The sequence below is a fragment of the Artibeus jamaicensis genome, unplaced genomic scaffold (genome assembly GCF_021234435.1).
Source record: "Artibeus jamaicensis isolate MK-2021 breed Jamaican fruit bat unplaced genomic scaffold, CSHL_Jam_final scaffold_286, whole genome shotgun sequence".
Lineage (NCBI taxonomy): Eukaryota > Metazoa > Chordata > Mammalia > Chiroptera > Phyllostomidae > Artibeus > Artibeus jamaicensis.
Genome location: NW_026522034.1, coordinates 10769775 through 10788305, shown reverse-complemented (window position 1 = coordinate 10788305; position 18531 = coordinate 10769775). Strand labels below are relative to the sequence as shown.

Below are 18531 nucleotides of genomic sequence, written 5' to 3'. Positions count from 1 at the left end.
GGGGGGATGAAATCTTCTAAAATTAGATAGTGGTGATGGTTGCACAACTCTGTAAATATACTCAATAAAATCCATTGAAATCGTAAACTCTAAAGGGATGATATTGTTTGGTATATGAATGATCTCAATAAAACTGTTATTATATGTAAAAAAGAACATTCTAATATAATATATAAATAATATATAAATATGGTTAATATTTACTTAACTATTATAGAAAATAAATAATTGAATGCAGACAAATCTTTGCATTTGTGCCTCCCAAAATAAGTGCTAAAATATTTATGTAATTTCTGCACCTCAAAACATCACTTACTAACAAGACCAATGAAAATCATTTCAGATATTCCCTCTTACTCCTTAAGTAATCTTTTTGAAAAAAATTAGTGTAGTTGCTACATTCTGTAAATCTCTCTTATTTTCTTTCTTTTATTCTTTCTCTTTTCCATACTTTTTCCCTCCTGCCCTCCTTCAATTGACAATCCTTTCACATGAAGGAAAATAAGAGCTTGCTTCTGTTATCAAAATCCATGCATCAGTATTAAAGTATCTGGGACAAACACGGTCTTTCACGTGCCTCTTCATGCTGATGAGTCAGTACTGACGGCCCTACAGGCACTATAAATATTCAGTTTTCCACTGGATATCCTCCTTTTCTGCAGAAATAGAGGAGCTCTTTTTTCTTGATTTTCATTGCCCACTGCTTTTTCATTTTCTTCTTGGTATCTGCTTTTTCCCACAATCTCCTTGGATATCTTTTTTTTGTTTCATATTCTCTTCTTCAATAAGCTCATCCACATCAAATTAATACAATTACAATACTTGTGAAGTTCATGTTGTACTTCTGACCTTTCTTCCATTCATCAAGCCCAATTTTCCAATTAGTCACCAAAAACAGAAGGATGTCTTACAAGCCCTCAGCTACAACTAATGCCAAATCAATTCGTCCTCTCAAGCCTCTTCCGCAACCTAAAATCTTTCACTTATAATGTGCCATTATCATATACCTTATACATACATTATCATATATACTATACTATATACATTATCATAGAGGTATCATGCTATACCTCTAAACAACAGAGGTATAGCATTTTGGAATGATGAAAGCAAGCATATATTGAAAGAATTGAAGACATCTAAGCAAATTGTTTTCAACTATGTGCATTTTATATTGTGCGCACACACATATGTGTGTGAATTTGAGTCAGAATCTCTTGTCCAAATATAATTTTACATAGAGGTCCTAAAATGGGGACAGGCTCACAGATGAGGAGCAGGACGACAGCCAGTAGCATCATGGGGGGGGGGGAGGCTGGGGGGGAGGGATTGAGCAAAAAGGAAAAAGGACTCATGGACAACAATGTGCTGATTGCTGGGGGCAGGGAATATTATGGGACTAAAGGGTAAGGGAAAAATACAATAAAGATTAAATGAAAGAAGTCCTAGATATCTGTTTAGCTCTGATTGAAATTGGAAGGGGAGAAAGAGGGTAAAATTCTCAACTGATTATTTACCTCCTTTCCCAGTAGTGCAGTGGCCTTGGAGAATATTAAAAAAAAAAAAAACACATCTCTAGTTGTCATTGGAATAGCATTTGGGAATCAATTGCCCAGCTGATCCCTTTATTCCACAGATGAAAAGTTTTGAGGTCCAGACAGACCCAAGATCTTAAAGCTGTTAAGTGGTATATTTGGTCCTGGACCCAAGCTGACGGCTCCATATCACATTAAGCTGCCCCACATCAGTGAGGTGCTCTTTTCAATTGACTTGAGACCATTGGTCACTGACTTCACTGCCAGCCATGGGAGAGGTTGTGAGAACGCCTCAACCCTCATCTGATTCCTGTCAATCTCTTTAGCTAAATAAGTAGTTTTCCTCACCAAACACACACTCTAATCTGTAGACTTTTTTAAAAAATGTGTTGCTTTTTTCATTCTATTTCCACAAACTTCCTTAAAAATATACCAAAGCAGTAGTGGAGAGAGAAGGAATCTAAGATGCAAAAAGGTGACCTAACTTCTCATGTGAAGTTCATGAGTGAGACCCATGATTTTCTTATCAGTTCAGTCTTCTGATTCTTTTTTTCTCTCAGCTGACACATCAGTAAAGTATTGTTCACCTCCACTGTCTTATTACTTTCTCATAAACCTTTTCTGTCCTTTCTTTCACATTATCCCTAAGTAACTCACTGAGCATTTCCTGACAATGCAAACAAAAGCAGTCTATTCTGTTGGGAAAACAGAGGAAAAGTTTTCTTTGCCCAGTTGATGGACTGTGAAGACTGTGGAAGGTCCTGTGAAATTCCCTTTTATTTCTCCACCATCCTTCCTCTAACTGTCTCATTTTGGAACTGCAGATTCAGCCAACAAATAACACCCCCTAAAACACCAATCTGATCACACTGCTCCCTTGATAAAATTCTTTGGTCATTCTTGATTATTGGAAGTAGATGTAACTACATTCGTGTTTTTCTAAGACTTGTGCTATGTAATCCTCCCTTTAAATCCTGCTCAGAGGTCACTTGCTCTGTGGAATGCCTGCTGACCAGATTCAGTAATTTCACCCTGTGTGTTCTGTATCACTCTGACAGTTTATAGAGCAAATACTAGACTTTATCTGTTATTAAAGTTTTTCAAGTATATTCCAACCGGGACATAAAATCCATTATGAATTAGATACTATACATTTTTATATTTTTCTATATCTCCTTCCATGTAATGGTTATTGAGTAAATATGTACTGTGAATTGAAGGTGTGTTATATTTCATGAATTAATCCCAGGATTGTGGGTGACAGCTATACTAATTTCTCTTTGCTGTATGAGAACTCTTGGATGTATTTTACTTACGTTGTCGGTTAACCTTGACCCTTGAATTTAGATTTTCAATTCTCAATCTTCCTACACAAAGGACTGTTTCTTTGGGCCTGAGGGCTTGCAGAATAAAGGTCAGATATACCAAATTAAAGGCAAAAATAACAATGATGTGAGCTGTAAATGCTGTGTTTGTTCTTGTGTGGATTTCCTGTCTTCATAAAGAAAACTTCGTAAGTTTTAGATTTTGTAAAATGCTCCCATCTGATGCATCACACCTTCATTTTTTTGTGTGTGTGATTTTTAGCAAGTTCTCTTTTAGTCATTAAACACCTTCTAATATGGTACTTGGTAAGCCTTCTGAAACTATCTTTGACCTAAGGACGTTCAAGCGTAAATTTTGTCTATTCAAATGGTCGATATCAAAGACAACAGGGAAGAGAACTAGCTCCAAACACCAAAATCTCCATCAGGGCCACCTGAAGCTAAATGATAACAATAATAATAATACAAGCAATAACATTGGGTATAAACGACTGACATTTTCTTGAATTTACTTAAGTATAAGTATAAACAACTTCAGCAAACTTTGCTATTTATACCATTTTTCTTTTATCGTTTTAAATAATCTGAATTTTAAAAAAACTTATCACTTCTTTAAACACAGATTCCAGACAAATACTCAAGTTACTCTCAACACATCCACATAGACACATTTATATGACTCATTTGGAAAAAAAAAACACCTCATCAGCCACTGAATACTGTGAGACTAACATAAGTGACCAGAAGAAACAATTACAAATTATTAAATAATTTAAAAAATAGAAACACTTAATTTAAGGACTGAAACCTATTTTCAAACAGGCAATGTTAAGCACAAAATATTCCTGGTAAACTTTTATACAACTGACTATGAACTTATACAACCACACCACCGCTAAGGCTGACAATAAGACTCTCCTTTACTGAAAGTACAAATGGAAGAAATTAGGTATCTCTACTAGCGTGCATAGCCCAATAATTATTAAGGAATGTTCTGTTTACGTGGTCAATAGAAACAGTATTTGCAGTTCAGTATCTCTCTGAAAAATTTGCTAAACACAGTAACCACGGAAGGCTCTGAGGGTTGACCACAGTGAAGATATCTGGCAGCCACATTTCATTCAGGTCCCAAAGCTATAGGTAAAAAAAGAAAGCCTATGACCAGAAAGTAGAAAAGACTGCTGAAGAGAGAACTCACTGCTTTACAGGGAGACTCCCTACTGACACACTGCAAAAATCGTTATGCTTCTTCCTGGCCCATATCAATGACACATATAATAACCCTTCCAATCAATAAGCACAGAACTCAACTGTGAGAAGTTTCAGCACTTAGAGGCAATTCAATCTGTACAAACGACTCCTGCCTGAGGCCAGTATGAAAAGTAGTCAATCAGCCATTCAGAAAAGAGGAAAACAACTCCATAATCAGGGGATTCTCAAGTTCAGAGCGTATCTCAGTTTTTTAAGGTTGTTTCTTTTTATCATTTGTCCTTTGCCAAAAAATATGAAATTATATATATGGGGCAAAAATAGATTTATAGCTGTAAATACCCAAAACATAGTTTATTCTTGTCTTATTATTAATTACTGTTACTTGCATAACTGTGAACCTACTTTTGCCACCCCTGTACATAGAAACAGAGATAAAAGGTAAATGAAAGAGTTTTCAAACAGCATACAGACAGCAGCAGAAAATCTTATATGTTAGGAATGGGACCTTAGCAATTGTGAAGTAATCACAAGAATCCTTGAAGCATAATTTGGATCACCCTCATAGACAATGGTCCAATAAACTACAGAAGTAAATAAGAAATAAGGGAAAACTGAGATTTTGCTTCTATCTATAGAAAATATATTAATGTTTATATAATGACAGTTATATGTGGGTTTGCATTAATTTCCCAGTAAGTTCATAGAGTTTATATTTATCATTACTTTATTTCTTTTTAAAAATATTTTAATTATTTATTTTTGGAGAGAGGGGAAGGAAAAGAGAAAGAAAGAGAAACATCAGTGTGTGACTTCCTCTCATGTGCCCTGTACTGGGGACTTGGCCAGCAACCCACGCATGTGCCCTGACTGGGAATTGAACCAGTCACCTAATTCACTGAGCCATACCAGCCAATGCACATTATTTTATTTTTTAATATGGTCAAGAGTCGAGGTTAAAGATCAGCACACTGTGGCCTGTGGGCAAAATATGGCCCACCACCTGTTTTAGTAATTAAAGTTTTATTGGGCACAGTCACATACATTCAATTTTCTTGTCTGTGGTAGCTTTGCTATTACAATAGCATAGCAAAATAGTTGTGACAGGAACTACATAGTCTGCAAAGCCAAAAATATTTACTATCTGGCCCCTCACAGATTGTTGACATCTCACCATCGTTAATTTGGAGGTCAGGGATTTAATGTCATTTTGGAGGCAAGGAAGAAAATGAATTTTTCTGTGTACATTACTCAGGAACCAATTACATAACTTTTACTGCATGAAAGGTTCCTATCTTCAAAGCACTGTCAGGTCTAACATGTGTTGTTAGCCTTACTATGACTCCCCCTGACATGAAACAAACAATCATTCACCATAGTCAGTCTACAGACTTCAGCTTTAGCAGAATTTTAGGAGTTTCTAGTCTTCATTAGAAAAAGGCAGGCAAGAATCAAATCAAATAACGTGGACATCATTGTCTGTCTTTTGTCTTCTTGTTTATTACCTATTCATATTAGGGATACGCCATAGCTCTGTGTTATCCAGAACTTTCATTTCACAGATGTGAATCCTTGTGCAGACATTTAATATCATAATTATGGTAACTCGGCAGCAAAGGTAAAATTTCAAACTAATTTTCTCAATTGGTCACCTCCTGTGCACCTATGTTATGCTGATGCCTCTGGTTTAATCCTCTAAATCTTGCATAATTTTCTGCCATATAAAATGCTTGCATATTCTAACAAGGTAGAAAATATCACCAAATCAGTGTTGAGTCCTCTGCTCTATCTGCCCACCAGATGTCTCACCACAGGAATTCCACAAACCTCCGGTCCCTTAGACACAACACAGATGCTTCTGAGTGCATATAAACCAACAAGTTGGTCAGGTCACACAAGGAACACATAACAGCTAGCGAGCACCTAAGGAAAAATACTGCAGGAAGTCACTGAATATTTTTCAGTAAGCTTGCTGAAAATTAACCATCTACTATAACAACTAATATTTATGTAAAGTAATAACAACTAACTGACAGTATTTAAAGGGTTGATTTTCACTCACTTCTGCCTGAACGTCAGGACAAAATTCTTGTGCGTGTTTCAGCAAGTATGCGAAGAATTGTCATTTTACAAATTTGAATTGTAGCAATTAATATTCCAGTATATTTCATTTCTAGTGGATAAATTTACAATGACTACAAATGTGCTTTTTTAAATAAAGAATTGCACAATATTCCTGCAAGTTTCTCCATCCTGCACACCCTGCCTAGCATACCCTCCCTCCACCAACACTGTCAGTCCTGTGTCTATCAAGATGCAAGTCCAATGATATTTTTCTGTGAAAGTTTCCTGTGCCCACATTGACAAAAGCATTCACAATTCCTACAAAAATCTGACCAAACTCTAAGCACAGCTTCCAATCCACGATATGCGGTGCCTTATTTCTAAGTCATCTGGAAACTAAGGAATCTGACAACTTAGATCATAAAAGCTCCTTGAGGGCAAGGTCAGTGTCACTGCACGTGCCAGTGTAGTGCCAGCTACACTGCACGTGTAGCTGCTGTCAGTGCCAGCTACAGAGCTTATACGCAGTGAAAAAAGCTACAACAAACACAAACCGAAAATGGCAGGACAATCAATGCTCACAGCAAACAACTTGACTGTTTACAGAATTAGGAGGAAAATGTTTCCATTGTTGAATTCAAGTAAAAATAAGACAATCTATCATCACATATATCACAGTTTTTATTGTTCAATCAAATGCATGAGGCAAACTCCAAAATAGATGTAGGTGTTTTCTTTTAAAATCTGCTGAAATCATTGTTTTCAACCATATTAGTAATTATGTAAACTATGCTTTACCTTCCTGGGATAGTTTATACGTAAATTTTAAAAGTCCTCAAAAACATATCTAGAGATGGGCTCTATCATTTAAGAAAGTGGTTTTTAAACTGCATTAGGCAGAAATGTCTTCTGGTATCTCATCCTCATCTTAATACATTCCATGTATGTTTCTTAAAACACATTAGCAATTAGGAATCAATGTAAAATTTTCTATGGAAAAGGGTTCGCAAAAATTTTGTAATGTTTAAAATGTCACCCTAAGATAACTTACATTTAATATAAAGAAAACGTTTAACACATAAGAAAACCTCTGACCATTTGGTCAATCTGAAATTTCTGAAAATAGTAATACAACCAGCAACAGCCACAATGCAGGAGATCCTCACATGTTTACTTATGTCTTAAAAGTAGGACCTTTTCTTGGACTGCACTCACCCAATTTGTGGGAATTTCTTCTGCATCCTATATGGTTCATAAAATTAATATAGCCCAAGATTTTCCTCCATGCCACAGCTTGTTCATTCTCACTGTTCACACTATCTCCAGAAATAGCTCTGTATCTCATAATTAAGTGTTACTTTAAGTGTCCTCTTCTGTTTTGTGGGGATAATAGTAATTTTTATTGATACCAATGGAATTGGGCAGTCTCAGATTTTTATACTCTGGTATGCCACTCTAATGTAAGCGAAATGAAACACCAAAGCCAGTTTCAGCACAAGGATAGAATATTCATTCCCTTCAGCGGCTCATCTTTCAGGTCAAACATCACCTTCTCCAGGCCTATCAAATGCAATCCCCTCACAGGCAGCCCCATAAGCATGCCGCCTGTGTAGCTGGTCCTACAAGGGCCCCGTGCTTCGCTTAATGGTGTCGTGTTGCCATCGTGAAATCCTGAGCAAGTTCTGAACAAGGGACCCGCTTTTTATTTTCACTGGATATCACCACTGATGGAGCCAGACCAGCTGCTGAGAGTAAGAGCACACTAAATCAAAGTATTTACTGATCTATTGAATAACTTCTTAAAGTTAGTGGGAAATTACAAGAGCAGGAAGAGAGAAATCATCCACCTATCCTGCAGAGAAAGAGGAAAGAAAACCTAAAAGGAAACTATGTGCACAAATGAGCTCAACTCTTTAGTAGATAATTATTTATCGAGTACCTACTAAGTGCCACGTATTGTCCCAGATGCTGAAACTACAATGAACAGTACAGCCGAGTCCCCCACTCCATGGTGCTTTCACTCTAGGAAGGAGAGAGACCATAACCATGTTTTTCTGTGGTGGGTGGAGACAGCAAAAGGGGGTGTTTTGTAGGAGGACCAAAGATATTTACTTTATCTTTAGTATTGTTACCTTTGGTAACCAGACAAAATGATAGCAGTTAAGAAACTGTAATTGTTACAAGTAAACTTTGATTCCTAAGAAGGATTTCTTGCGTATTCTCTGTTTTTATGATTATCTTTTGTCATCTTCCTTTTAGCATTGCTAAAAATTTCATGAATCCCTGCTCCTTATCTTTTCCACTTTGTCATTTACAGTGCACAGTTTCAAATAGGCACTGTAACTAATATACTTAGAAATGAATGTTTGTGAGTGACTGTATATTGCTCCTGTCTTCTCGTCATTCTGGGCTCGCTCCTGAGTGTAAGTTTAACTGTCTGTGAACTGTATTTCCATCAGACAAGCCTGGTTAGATAGGAGTTTGGCTGGTGTTCCTCATTCCGAAAAGGCAGTAACACAAGGCACACAACCAACCACACGAAGCAATGCTTATTATAAAGTGTAGATCAATTCTGGAAAACTGACCCTCATAAATTAGGACAAGTAATCTTGGTTCTTACAAAATTATTCTTATTCTTACAGGAAATGCCATATGCGGACATCACCTGGACTTTGATACAATTAGTGGATATTTGTTGATTTAATAAAAACATAAAAATGATGGTATCATTTTTATGAACATATGGACAGTTTTCCATTAGATATCCTAAACTGAGCCTATCTCCTAGTGCTAGCACCAACTCTGAAATATAGGTTAGATAAAAACTAGTTATTGTCATTGTTGATATAGAAAAACACATCTGTCCAAAGGATATTTTCTACCACCCTGCTGCTTTTTTACATTAATTGTGGCTGATAAAAATAAAATACTCATTAGCAATAAAAGAAAAAGAAGCACATTTGTTCAGGCTTGAGGAGTGAAATCGACCTGCATGCCCTGCCCTTTGGACTCATGAGGAGATACGCGATCACAGGTCAATCGGTTACTGTGTGACGGTCAGAAGCTTCCTGACTGCAAAAGAAAGTTGACTACTTAAATTTCCTCAGAACTGAGTACATCTGCTAACTACATCTGTGCTTTGTTTCAACACATATAGTCACCCCAAGGTTACATTAAAATCTTAAAATTCAATCTGGGCACAAATGGGCAAAAGAAATAAAGCTACTTTGGAGTTCTCCAAATACAAACTTCCGTTTGTAATGTCACAGGGCTCTAAAATGTCCTAAGAGTTAAACTAACGTGCCCGCCCATACAAAAGCCCTTTAATTTTCCTCACATGCAGACGTACACTTAATTGGGAGAAAATTGATAACATGTTTTTATTTTCAACCCCAAAAGAAGGAATTTTACTCCAGTATATTTTTATTTAACCATTCTCAATGTGCAGAGGATCTATCATAAATTTCTTTGAAGAGTCACATTTGATTACAAGTTTAATATCTTTTTAAAAAATTTATTTGTTGTTCAAGTACAGTTTCCTGTCTTTTACTCCCATCCCAGCTAACCCTGCCCTGTGCTCCCCACCTCCCTCCCATTTCCAACCCCCCTAGTTTTTGTCCATGTGTCTTTTATACTTGTTCCTGTAAATCCTTCCCCTTTTCCCCTAAAATTCCCTCCCCTCTCCCCTCTGGTCCCTGTCAGTCTGTTCTCTATTCCAGTGTCTTTGGTTATATTTTGCTTCCTTGTTTGTTTTGTTGTTTAGGTTCCTGTTAAAAGTGAGATCATACAGTATTTTTCTTTCACCACCTGGCTTATTCAGTAAGCATAATGCTCTCCAGTTCCATCCATGCTGTTGCAAGGGGTAGGAGTTCCTTCTTTAACATCTTTATCATTGTTTTTTTGTTCATGAAAAATACATTTCTTATATCTTATATTTGAATACTCTTAACTCTTCTCTCAATACTTTTTTATTGGGACTAAATAATTTCTGTTAGTTTAAAATTTATGAAAGCTTTCTTAACTCTTTAGATATCTCTTATTTAATTTTATTAATGCAATTTTAGAATGTAAAGGGGGTTTAGTTAATAAAATATAATGAACAAATGGGTATTATTTAACTTGGAAGCCTACCTCTATCAGGCCAATGTTATTAATTTTATGTGTACTGTTTCTGTAAAACTTAATGTAAATTTAAATCAAAGTAGAACTAACAATGTCTCTTAACATGGCATTTATTGGGCATTCAGAAGGTTAAATTTTGGTTTTATGATCCTTTCCAAAAATAAGAATATTTTTAGGTAGACTGAAGACTCTATCATCTGCTGTGTGTAAGGAAATTATTCTCAGCGGGAACATCTTTTGCATCATAAATATGCTTACCTGTGCTGCTGGATATATTAACGTCGATACTGATATCAGATATTCCTCCTCCCTTCAGAGATGCTACACATGTATATGTCCCAAAATCCGTGAATTTTAAATCGATGATGTCCAAGTTTGTGGTTCCCGGGGAGACATCCGGGTCAGTCTGTGTAATAACCATCCTCTCAGAGCTTCTCAGTGGACGGCCGTTTTTAAACCAACTAAATGTTAACTCCTCAGAAGGAACGGCCTCTACTTGGCAAGATATTTTCACCTCACGCCCAATCTGGATGTTGTCATCTTTGTGATAAGGATCTGGCGTGATCCAAAATCGTCCTTTTTTTAACGCTGAAACAAAAAGTCCGTAAGTAGTTAATGTTACTTTCATAAGGTTAGGTATTCATTCACTCTAGGTAATCATCTCTGGGCTGAAATAAAATAAAACAGAACAAAGAAAAATGTACATACGTTTATTGGTTATTTCCAAGTAGTGTGAATATCAATAAATGTCATCTGGGTTATCCAGAAGTAACCTAAAGTCTGAAGTCACTTAGAGATGCTAAACACTGATTTTTATTAATTGGATAATATTTCCAGTGATATAAAGAATACTTTAAATCTACATATGATGAACATTGTTGCTACTGAATTTTGAACAAACAGCATAATCTGTTATATAGTCATTTTAAATTAGTGTTAAAATGTAATAAGCCCAATTCCTTACTCATTGCATTCCTCAGTTATGGCAGTTCTTTCTTTGTTGTTATTAGTCCTTTTTTACTGTTGACACTTTTACAGATGCCCCCCACTCACTCCCACTGCCCCCCACTCAGTCCTTAAACAGCTCAAATATTGCATGAATGTCATATTGAAGAAAATTCTTCCAAGTTAAATTTAGATGATAACCAAAACTAGTTTTGTAAGAATTGAGTCAGTTCACATCATGAGGCATTTTCGTATATTGAAATAACCTGAGTTAAAAAAATTTTTTTCATGCATTTGACCAAAGGTACCTCTTTGCAGGTGGCTGGGCAAGCCTGCTTTGTCTATGTCCTGAGAGCTGTGCTTTCTCGAACTATGTCAGTGCTGTTCTCACAGGTGGAGTCCCTAGTGATAAGCACCAGAGGCTCTGGGGGAGCATCTATTGGCCTCCTAAGGGTTCTGCCTCTGAACTCTGAGTTATACCATGAGATTCAGTGTGGGATAGAGTTTTTCTCCTTTTTATGGCAGTGATTCTTTCATGTACACACTTTTCTCTTCTCCAACATCCTACCCAGTTCTTTCTTTCTTAACATCATCATTTCTATATGATGATATGAAGCATATGCAGTGAAACATAATTATCAGAATAAAAATTATTTACTTTTATCATTAAATCTAAATGTATAATGACAATGACAAAAATGATATGAACTTTGAGAACTTGCAGATACTGGAGGCTTTCTAATTGCATTTTAGATAACCTTTCCAAATTTAATCTGATTTTCCTTAGTTGGTCCAACAAAGGCATAGAAACACCACGGAAATCTACAAAACTACATAAGAATGCATTAGAGATTAATGTATTTTTTAAATCTTAATTTTTTTCTTTGTCTTTAGAGCCTCAATATTTTACCTTCTTTCTTGTTTGCATCTTAGTGAGGAGAAAAAATCATCAAAAGCAATGTTCATTTATTTCCTTTTATTCAAGAAATATTTACAGGTTCTTGTTCAGGATAAGACACTAGGCAAGACCCTTATTACATGAGATGAACAGAACATGCATAACACTGACACTCATGTATTGTAAGTTGCGTACTTACAGATTATACTCCTAACACTTATGATACTTATGTCAAGACAAGTATGTACTGCGTAGATGTGAAATGTTTTTATAAATTTGAAGAACTCTAATCTCAGAGGAGAATCCTCCAAAATATAGTTTGGGATTGCACAAATCTTCAGTCTTAATGAAAACACCAAAGACAAATATTTAAATCATATTCTCGTATTGTTTGTTACATTTTTCCACAATACAATGCAATTTACAAGTGTGAACCTTAGTTGTAACTAACCATATCTTTATCAGTACATGACTCTAGGATAGAATAATGATAAATTATATCATAACATTGCCTATAGTCACATATTTATATTTTAATAGGTACTAAAATATGACTTTTAGCTGAGAGGGAAATGTGCTAAAATATCCATATCTGGCTACTATATTTGGTATATAACATCATGCATAAATAATTCAAGTTTAACTGAAGCTCTATAGTATGTAAAATATCATTCTCCTTTTTTAAGATATTTTATTTATTTTTAGACAGAGAGGAAGGGAAGGAGAAAATGAGGGAGGGAGATAAACATCAATGTGTGGTTGCCTCTCAAGTGCCCCCTACTGGGGACTTGGCCTGCAACCCCAGCATGTTCCCTGACTGGGAATAGAACTAGTGACCCTTTGATCTGCAGTCTGGTGCTGAATTCACTAAGCTACATTATCCAAGGCAAATATCCCTTTCTTTTATAAATAGATCTAAAAATAGTATTTCAAGGAACATTTACTTTGGTTAGCATTATAACATTTAAATGAGACTTTTCTTTCATTAGGCAAGAACTTTTCTTATGCTGTTTCTACAGAAGAAAGATAGACCTGAATAAAAAATTTAAATAAAAAATTCACAATTTTTAAAATTTGAGAATACATGTACATTAATATAACAATAGTTTCATACGGCAACACATTTACAATAAATTTAACTCCAAAGTTAGATGTCAGTCGCTATATACCTATACAACAAAAACCCCTGATGTGTCAGTCAGTGATTCTCACTGACTTACTAGGCAGTCTTCCTTTCTGGCTCTGTTTCTCTGTATAGTTACACATCAGTGTGATACCAGCATTGAGAGAACTGCAAACTCATCAGATGTATTGGGGTTAAACTACTGAACAATTCAAAGCTACTGATAAAAAATTAAACTAATCTCTATATTTTGTGTTATGGACTATTTTACTCATGGAAAATAACTTTCAAAAGTCAGAGTAAAATATTGAAGACTATAAATCAAATCAATTAGTAAATACAGTTAGATGGGATATATAATTATATTTTTGATAGAAACCAAAATAATCATGTGAGCTATTAAGAATGAACTGATTGCCACGAATATTGTTGATCTCAGTATGAGACAATTTTATAATTTGGTCAAAGTCAATCATATTAGTCTTTCGAATGACAGATTCTAAAAAGGAAGCGGGAAAAGTGAATCTTGCAAGTGAGCCTAAGTGAAGGGATCTCAGAATAAGTAGCATGGAATAAGTAGACTGGAGAATCATCTCTCCCATTTTGTTTTCTGTTATTCCATAATAAAACATCTGGGTTTTCATACATAATAGAAATGCTCTAAGAAAAATATTGTGTGTGTGCATATCTGTGTACTATAGATGTGTAGCCATATATAGTAACTGAGGAGAGTTAAATGTATTTGATTTTCTAATTTACTTTGGCTGCTCAGAAAACTAAGAGCACTGCTCTATAAACTAGGCACAAGTACATTAAGAACTGGAAACCTAATGCTGGTATTTATTTTTACACAGAAGGGCGTGGAGGGAGAAAAACATCAATGTGTGGTTGCCTTCACATGTCCACCACTGGGGACCTGGCCCACAGCCCTGGCATGTGCCCTGACTGGTTATTGAACCTGTGAACTTTTGGTTCACAGTCCAAATTCTCAATCCACTGAACCACAGCAGCCATGGCTGGAGCATCTAATTTTCATGGGTCAAGAACATCATTTAAAAAATAGGAGGTGATAGGATTAGGTTCCCTCTGAGACCTATTGTGAGAAATAGCTTATTACCTGGAATGTAGAGACTTGAAAATATAAAGTGTTTAATTTAGTTAATCAACTGAGAATCAGGTTCCTTCATTTATAATTAAACACTCTCTATTTCAGTGAAGAATTTATAGTAGTTCATGCAATGTTAATTTAAAGTCATTTCCTCCTACCAGTTAAGATTCAAATGCTTAAAAATCAATCTGTGATTAGTACTAGAGTATAACATTGGTCCAATAGTATATAACAAGACTATAGAACTAAAGAAATTCTATGGAAAAAAGAGAGAAGAATCCCTTTCCCCAAATGCAATACATTAGTCTGAATATTGAAAATCCCCTAACACCAGCCTGAGAGAACATTAGATTTAGCTTAATGTATCATAAATTGTGATGGATAAACCTCAAAAGGTACTTGTTTAGTCTGGTAATGCATGTAAAGAATTGGCATCATGCTGAGCCTCTGTTCTGGATAATCAGCTTAGAAAGCATTGTAACATAACACATACTCCCCATTTTCTTAGTAATGAGAAACTGAATGCAAACTTGGCTCACATTCACTTTAGACAGGTTACTCTCGAGGACATTCTAAATTGGAATCACTGCAGTCCCTCTACTGAGATTTACAGAGGGGTCGTGTGGCTAGAATGAAACTTGTGTATAAAAGCGAGGCCACTACAAAGATCCAAGTAGGGCTTGCCGAGATCCATGGTGGGAAATAGCCTAGAGAACAAAGAGATTTAACATTCTCTAAGATTCAGGGGTTTGTTCTGGGAGCAGAATAATATTTGATGAACAAAGCATTAACAGAGGGGTATATGGGAAGAAGAGGATTCTATGCAGAAAAAACTCAGGATATTTCCAGCACATCTACTGATGAAGTAGTTATGTGCCCTAGTGATACGATGTGTCAGGTACATCTGTTATCAAATGTGTTACATTACCGTTCCTCCATCCTGCTTTGTAAAGGAGAATGAATTTCACATGGAAGGGCTGCGTACCTGATTTATAGATCATCTCCGAGGAAACATGGAAGAAGGAAGAACACTGATCACTAAGCAGAGTTATCTGCAACAGTATTTGTCAAAACCTTTTTCAGAAAAAGGTGAATAGTGTCATGTTTAAAGAAGATAAAGACAGTTTGGGGACTGACTACATGAGTAAAGTTTGTTTTTCTGCAGAACTTTTCAGAGCTTTGAACATGCTAACACACACATTGCAATACTTCTAGGGGGACTGATACTATTTAACAGAAACCCTTTGTTTGTGGAACATATTTTGGGACTAGTATCCCACAGAACAAAGTAAAAGAATCTATCAGTTGATGAGAATTATGGAAAAGACTGACAATGAATTTTATTTTTGATATTTTAGACATTCCCATATGCACATCACAAAACAACTGACCAAATACAACTCTTCAATGAAAAAAAATGAACAGGGGAAATATTTTTATATTTAGATATAAATACATATTTTATATATTTAAGGTAAATATATCTAATAACATACTGAATATATAAAACACAGTCCATAGCCATCTAAAAAACCCCATCTGCACTAAGGACTGTGTGGCTCTTTCCTTTCCCAATCAATCAGCATTTTGTAGAATTTAATTTATCAGTTTGTTCCTATCTTAGAAATGCACACTTTGAAATATGCAAAAAACAACAAAAAGAAATACATTGTATTTGCAATTGTTGATAAAGGCTAGCAATACAATTTAACAGTTTTTTTAGGAAATAAGAATAACATTTATTCTTATATTGTTATATAAAAGCACTTAAAATATTAAAGCTTCAAGAAAATGGATGGGAGTAGACAGGTCTTTTTTTTTTTTTCTTGTACATATATTATTAGGTATTTTCTACTCACTTCATTTTATCTATAACTGACAATCTGTATTCTGAATGGAAGTTAGTTAATAATTCAATAATAAAAAATCATTAAACACATTTCCTAAAAGTGATTTAAAATAGCACCCTGATAATCTGAATGCACAACTAGGTGATGAAAAAGAAACTGGGGTTCTATTTAATTATGAAGTATGAAGGATCTATTTATTTTGTGAATTTACTCAAAGCTAATCACTGCAATTAATCATTCAAATTGTTTAAGCAAGGTATGATTGAATTTTAATTGTCTTAAACATACTTGCTTAACAGAATAACCATAGATAAGTATTTCGGGTTGAAATTAAAGTAAGAGAGGCTCTTTTAAATGGGCCCGAATTTAGCTTTTTGTGTAAGTCCTTCCTTGAGAAAAGAGTCAACTAAAATAATACTATCATCATCATTACTATTTTGTCATTATTATTATTTCAGCCCTATGTTAAGTGATGAGAAAATATATATTGCTTATAAATTTTTAAAGTATCTATATACCATCATAAATCAGAACAAGTCTTTTCATAATGTGGCTCCTATGTAAATGGCATTTGACATAGTACCAGTTATTTAAATAGAAGAATATTAATCAGTACAACTTACTGACCCTTTGACATTAAAATTGGTGAATATTTTAATCTTACCTTTTCTATCAAGTACAATAATACAATTAACTGTGAGAAATGAGAATGTGTCCAGGGTAAATGATATTTCTTTATTAGTTGTTAAAGACTTAGAAATGGAAATACCTATAGCATGACCTGCCACTTAGGCCTGTGCTAAATATGGTTCTTGGAGGTCCCTTTGAAAGTAGTCTATCCTTAAGATGGAATTGATCATATAGCAGTGAAAATAATGAGACTAACTTAAACTAAAAATCTTTCTTTACTTTTTCTTGCCTTTATTATCTTCTGTCTCTAAAGCTGTGGCCTTTCTTTTTTGCAAAGTGATCCTGCTCATCTGTAAACTGCTCTCACTGGGTCCTGATTCTCTGCATCCTTTTAGTTATCCACTTCATCTCAAAATTTGAATATTTTCTCTTCTAAATCCTATTTACTCTCATAGTAAAAACAGTTGAGGTCACATCTAAACTTAGAACATTTTTCTTAACCCTAAGAATCCTTCAAACTCTCTGTAGCATATGTCTTGAATAAATAGTGAAACATTATGTGCCTCCTCTGTTGTATCATAAACTCATTCTTTGGACAGTTCACACCAGCTTTTCACCAGTACTATTCCAGCATTGAAGTTTCAGAGGTTGGCAATGACCTCCTAACCAATGAATACAATGGTATTTCCAGTTTTCTCCATTTTTATATTACCTTACATTTTGCATTCCATACCAATTTACATTATAGGTTCTTACTTTTTGAAAATCTCTTTTCTACTGATTTCTATGGCCGGTAAAATATGAGCTAATATTTAAGAAAATAAATCAGTGGATTTAGCTCATTTGCATGTCAGTTGTCAGGACATGCTGCTTAGTTCCCTAATTCATTGGGAATCTATCATTCAAATAGTTGTAAAGTCAGTATTTTTTTAGGAGAAAATATTTTTATAAGTTATTTTGCCATAATTGCAAACCATGGTTTTTTTTCCCTTCATTAGAAACCTTCCATTTTTTTGCCTATATATTTGGAGAAATGAGAGCTTTGTTTGTTTTGTTTCTTTAAACCCAAAATATTATGACCAGATCTATACACATTTCAATTTATACTAAAATAATGGTTAAATAATTAAATATATATAATCTTTCCTTTTAACATTACAGAGCAAAGAAAATAACCTAGATATATCAAATGACCACATGAAAAATACCTGTATTCAGTGGGAACTTACATGAATTGTCTTAACTATTTTACACGACCTTGAGAGAAGCTGGAGAGTCAATGCCACTGACAAGACTGACTAGACGTTCCCTTCAGAATGACTCAGTGTGAGACAGGTTCCTTCCTAACTCTCTGCCCCTGACCTCCATTTTCTGATAGCATTTACATTTAGAGAACTGTCAGTTGTGAATGCTTCTTCTGACCCTTTTAGCTGAAAATCTTCTGAAACAAGCCAGAATATCCTGATAGATGTCTCTGTTAAGAACATGTGAGCCAACCCTTCAGTAATCATCGAAGGAGACGGTGCACCCATCTCCCAGTCACTACTGTAGGAGAGTAAGAGCCTAACTTTGAAAAGTGAAAAGAATACTTAGCAACACAGTTGGCCTCATCACATTAACCAGCCTCCTCCCAAATATCTTCCAGTACTTTTTCATTACCTCACCTCTCATTTAAAAATTGTCCTGTCTTAATGGTTCAGTGGTGTTGTATTTAAACTTTCT

The 18531-nt window shown here is 35.0% G+C and overlaps 1 protein-coding gene across 1 annotated transcript in view; it reads right to left on the bottom strand.

The window, feature by feature from the left end:
* MDGA2 (MAM domain containing glycosylphosphatidylinositol anchor 2) overlaps positions 1–18531 on the bottom strand; it is an 875220-nt gene that overhangs the window by 224946 nt on the left and 631743 nt on the right. The window contains exon 7 of the mRNA XM_053656885.1: positions 10514–10843. Coding sequence (XP_053512860.1) covers positions 10514–10843 — 330 coding nt within the window. The remainder of the gene's footprint in view (positions 1–10513; positions 10844–18531) is intronic.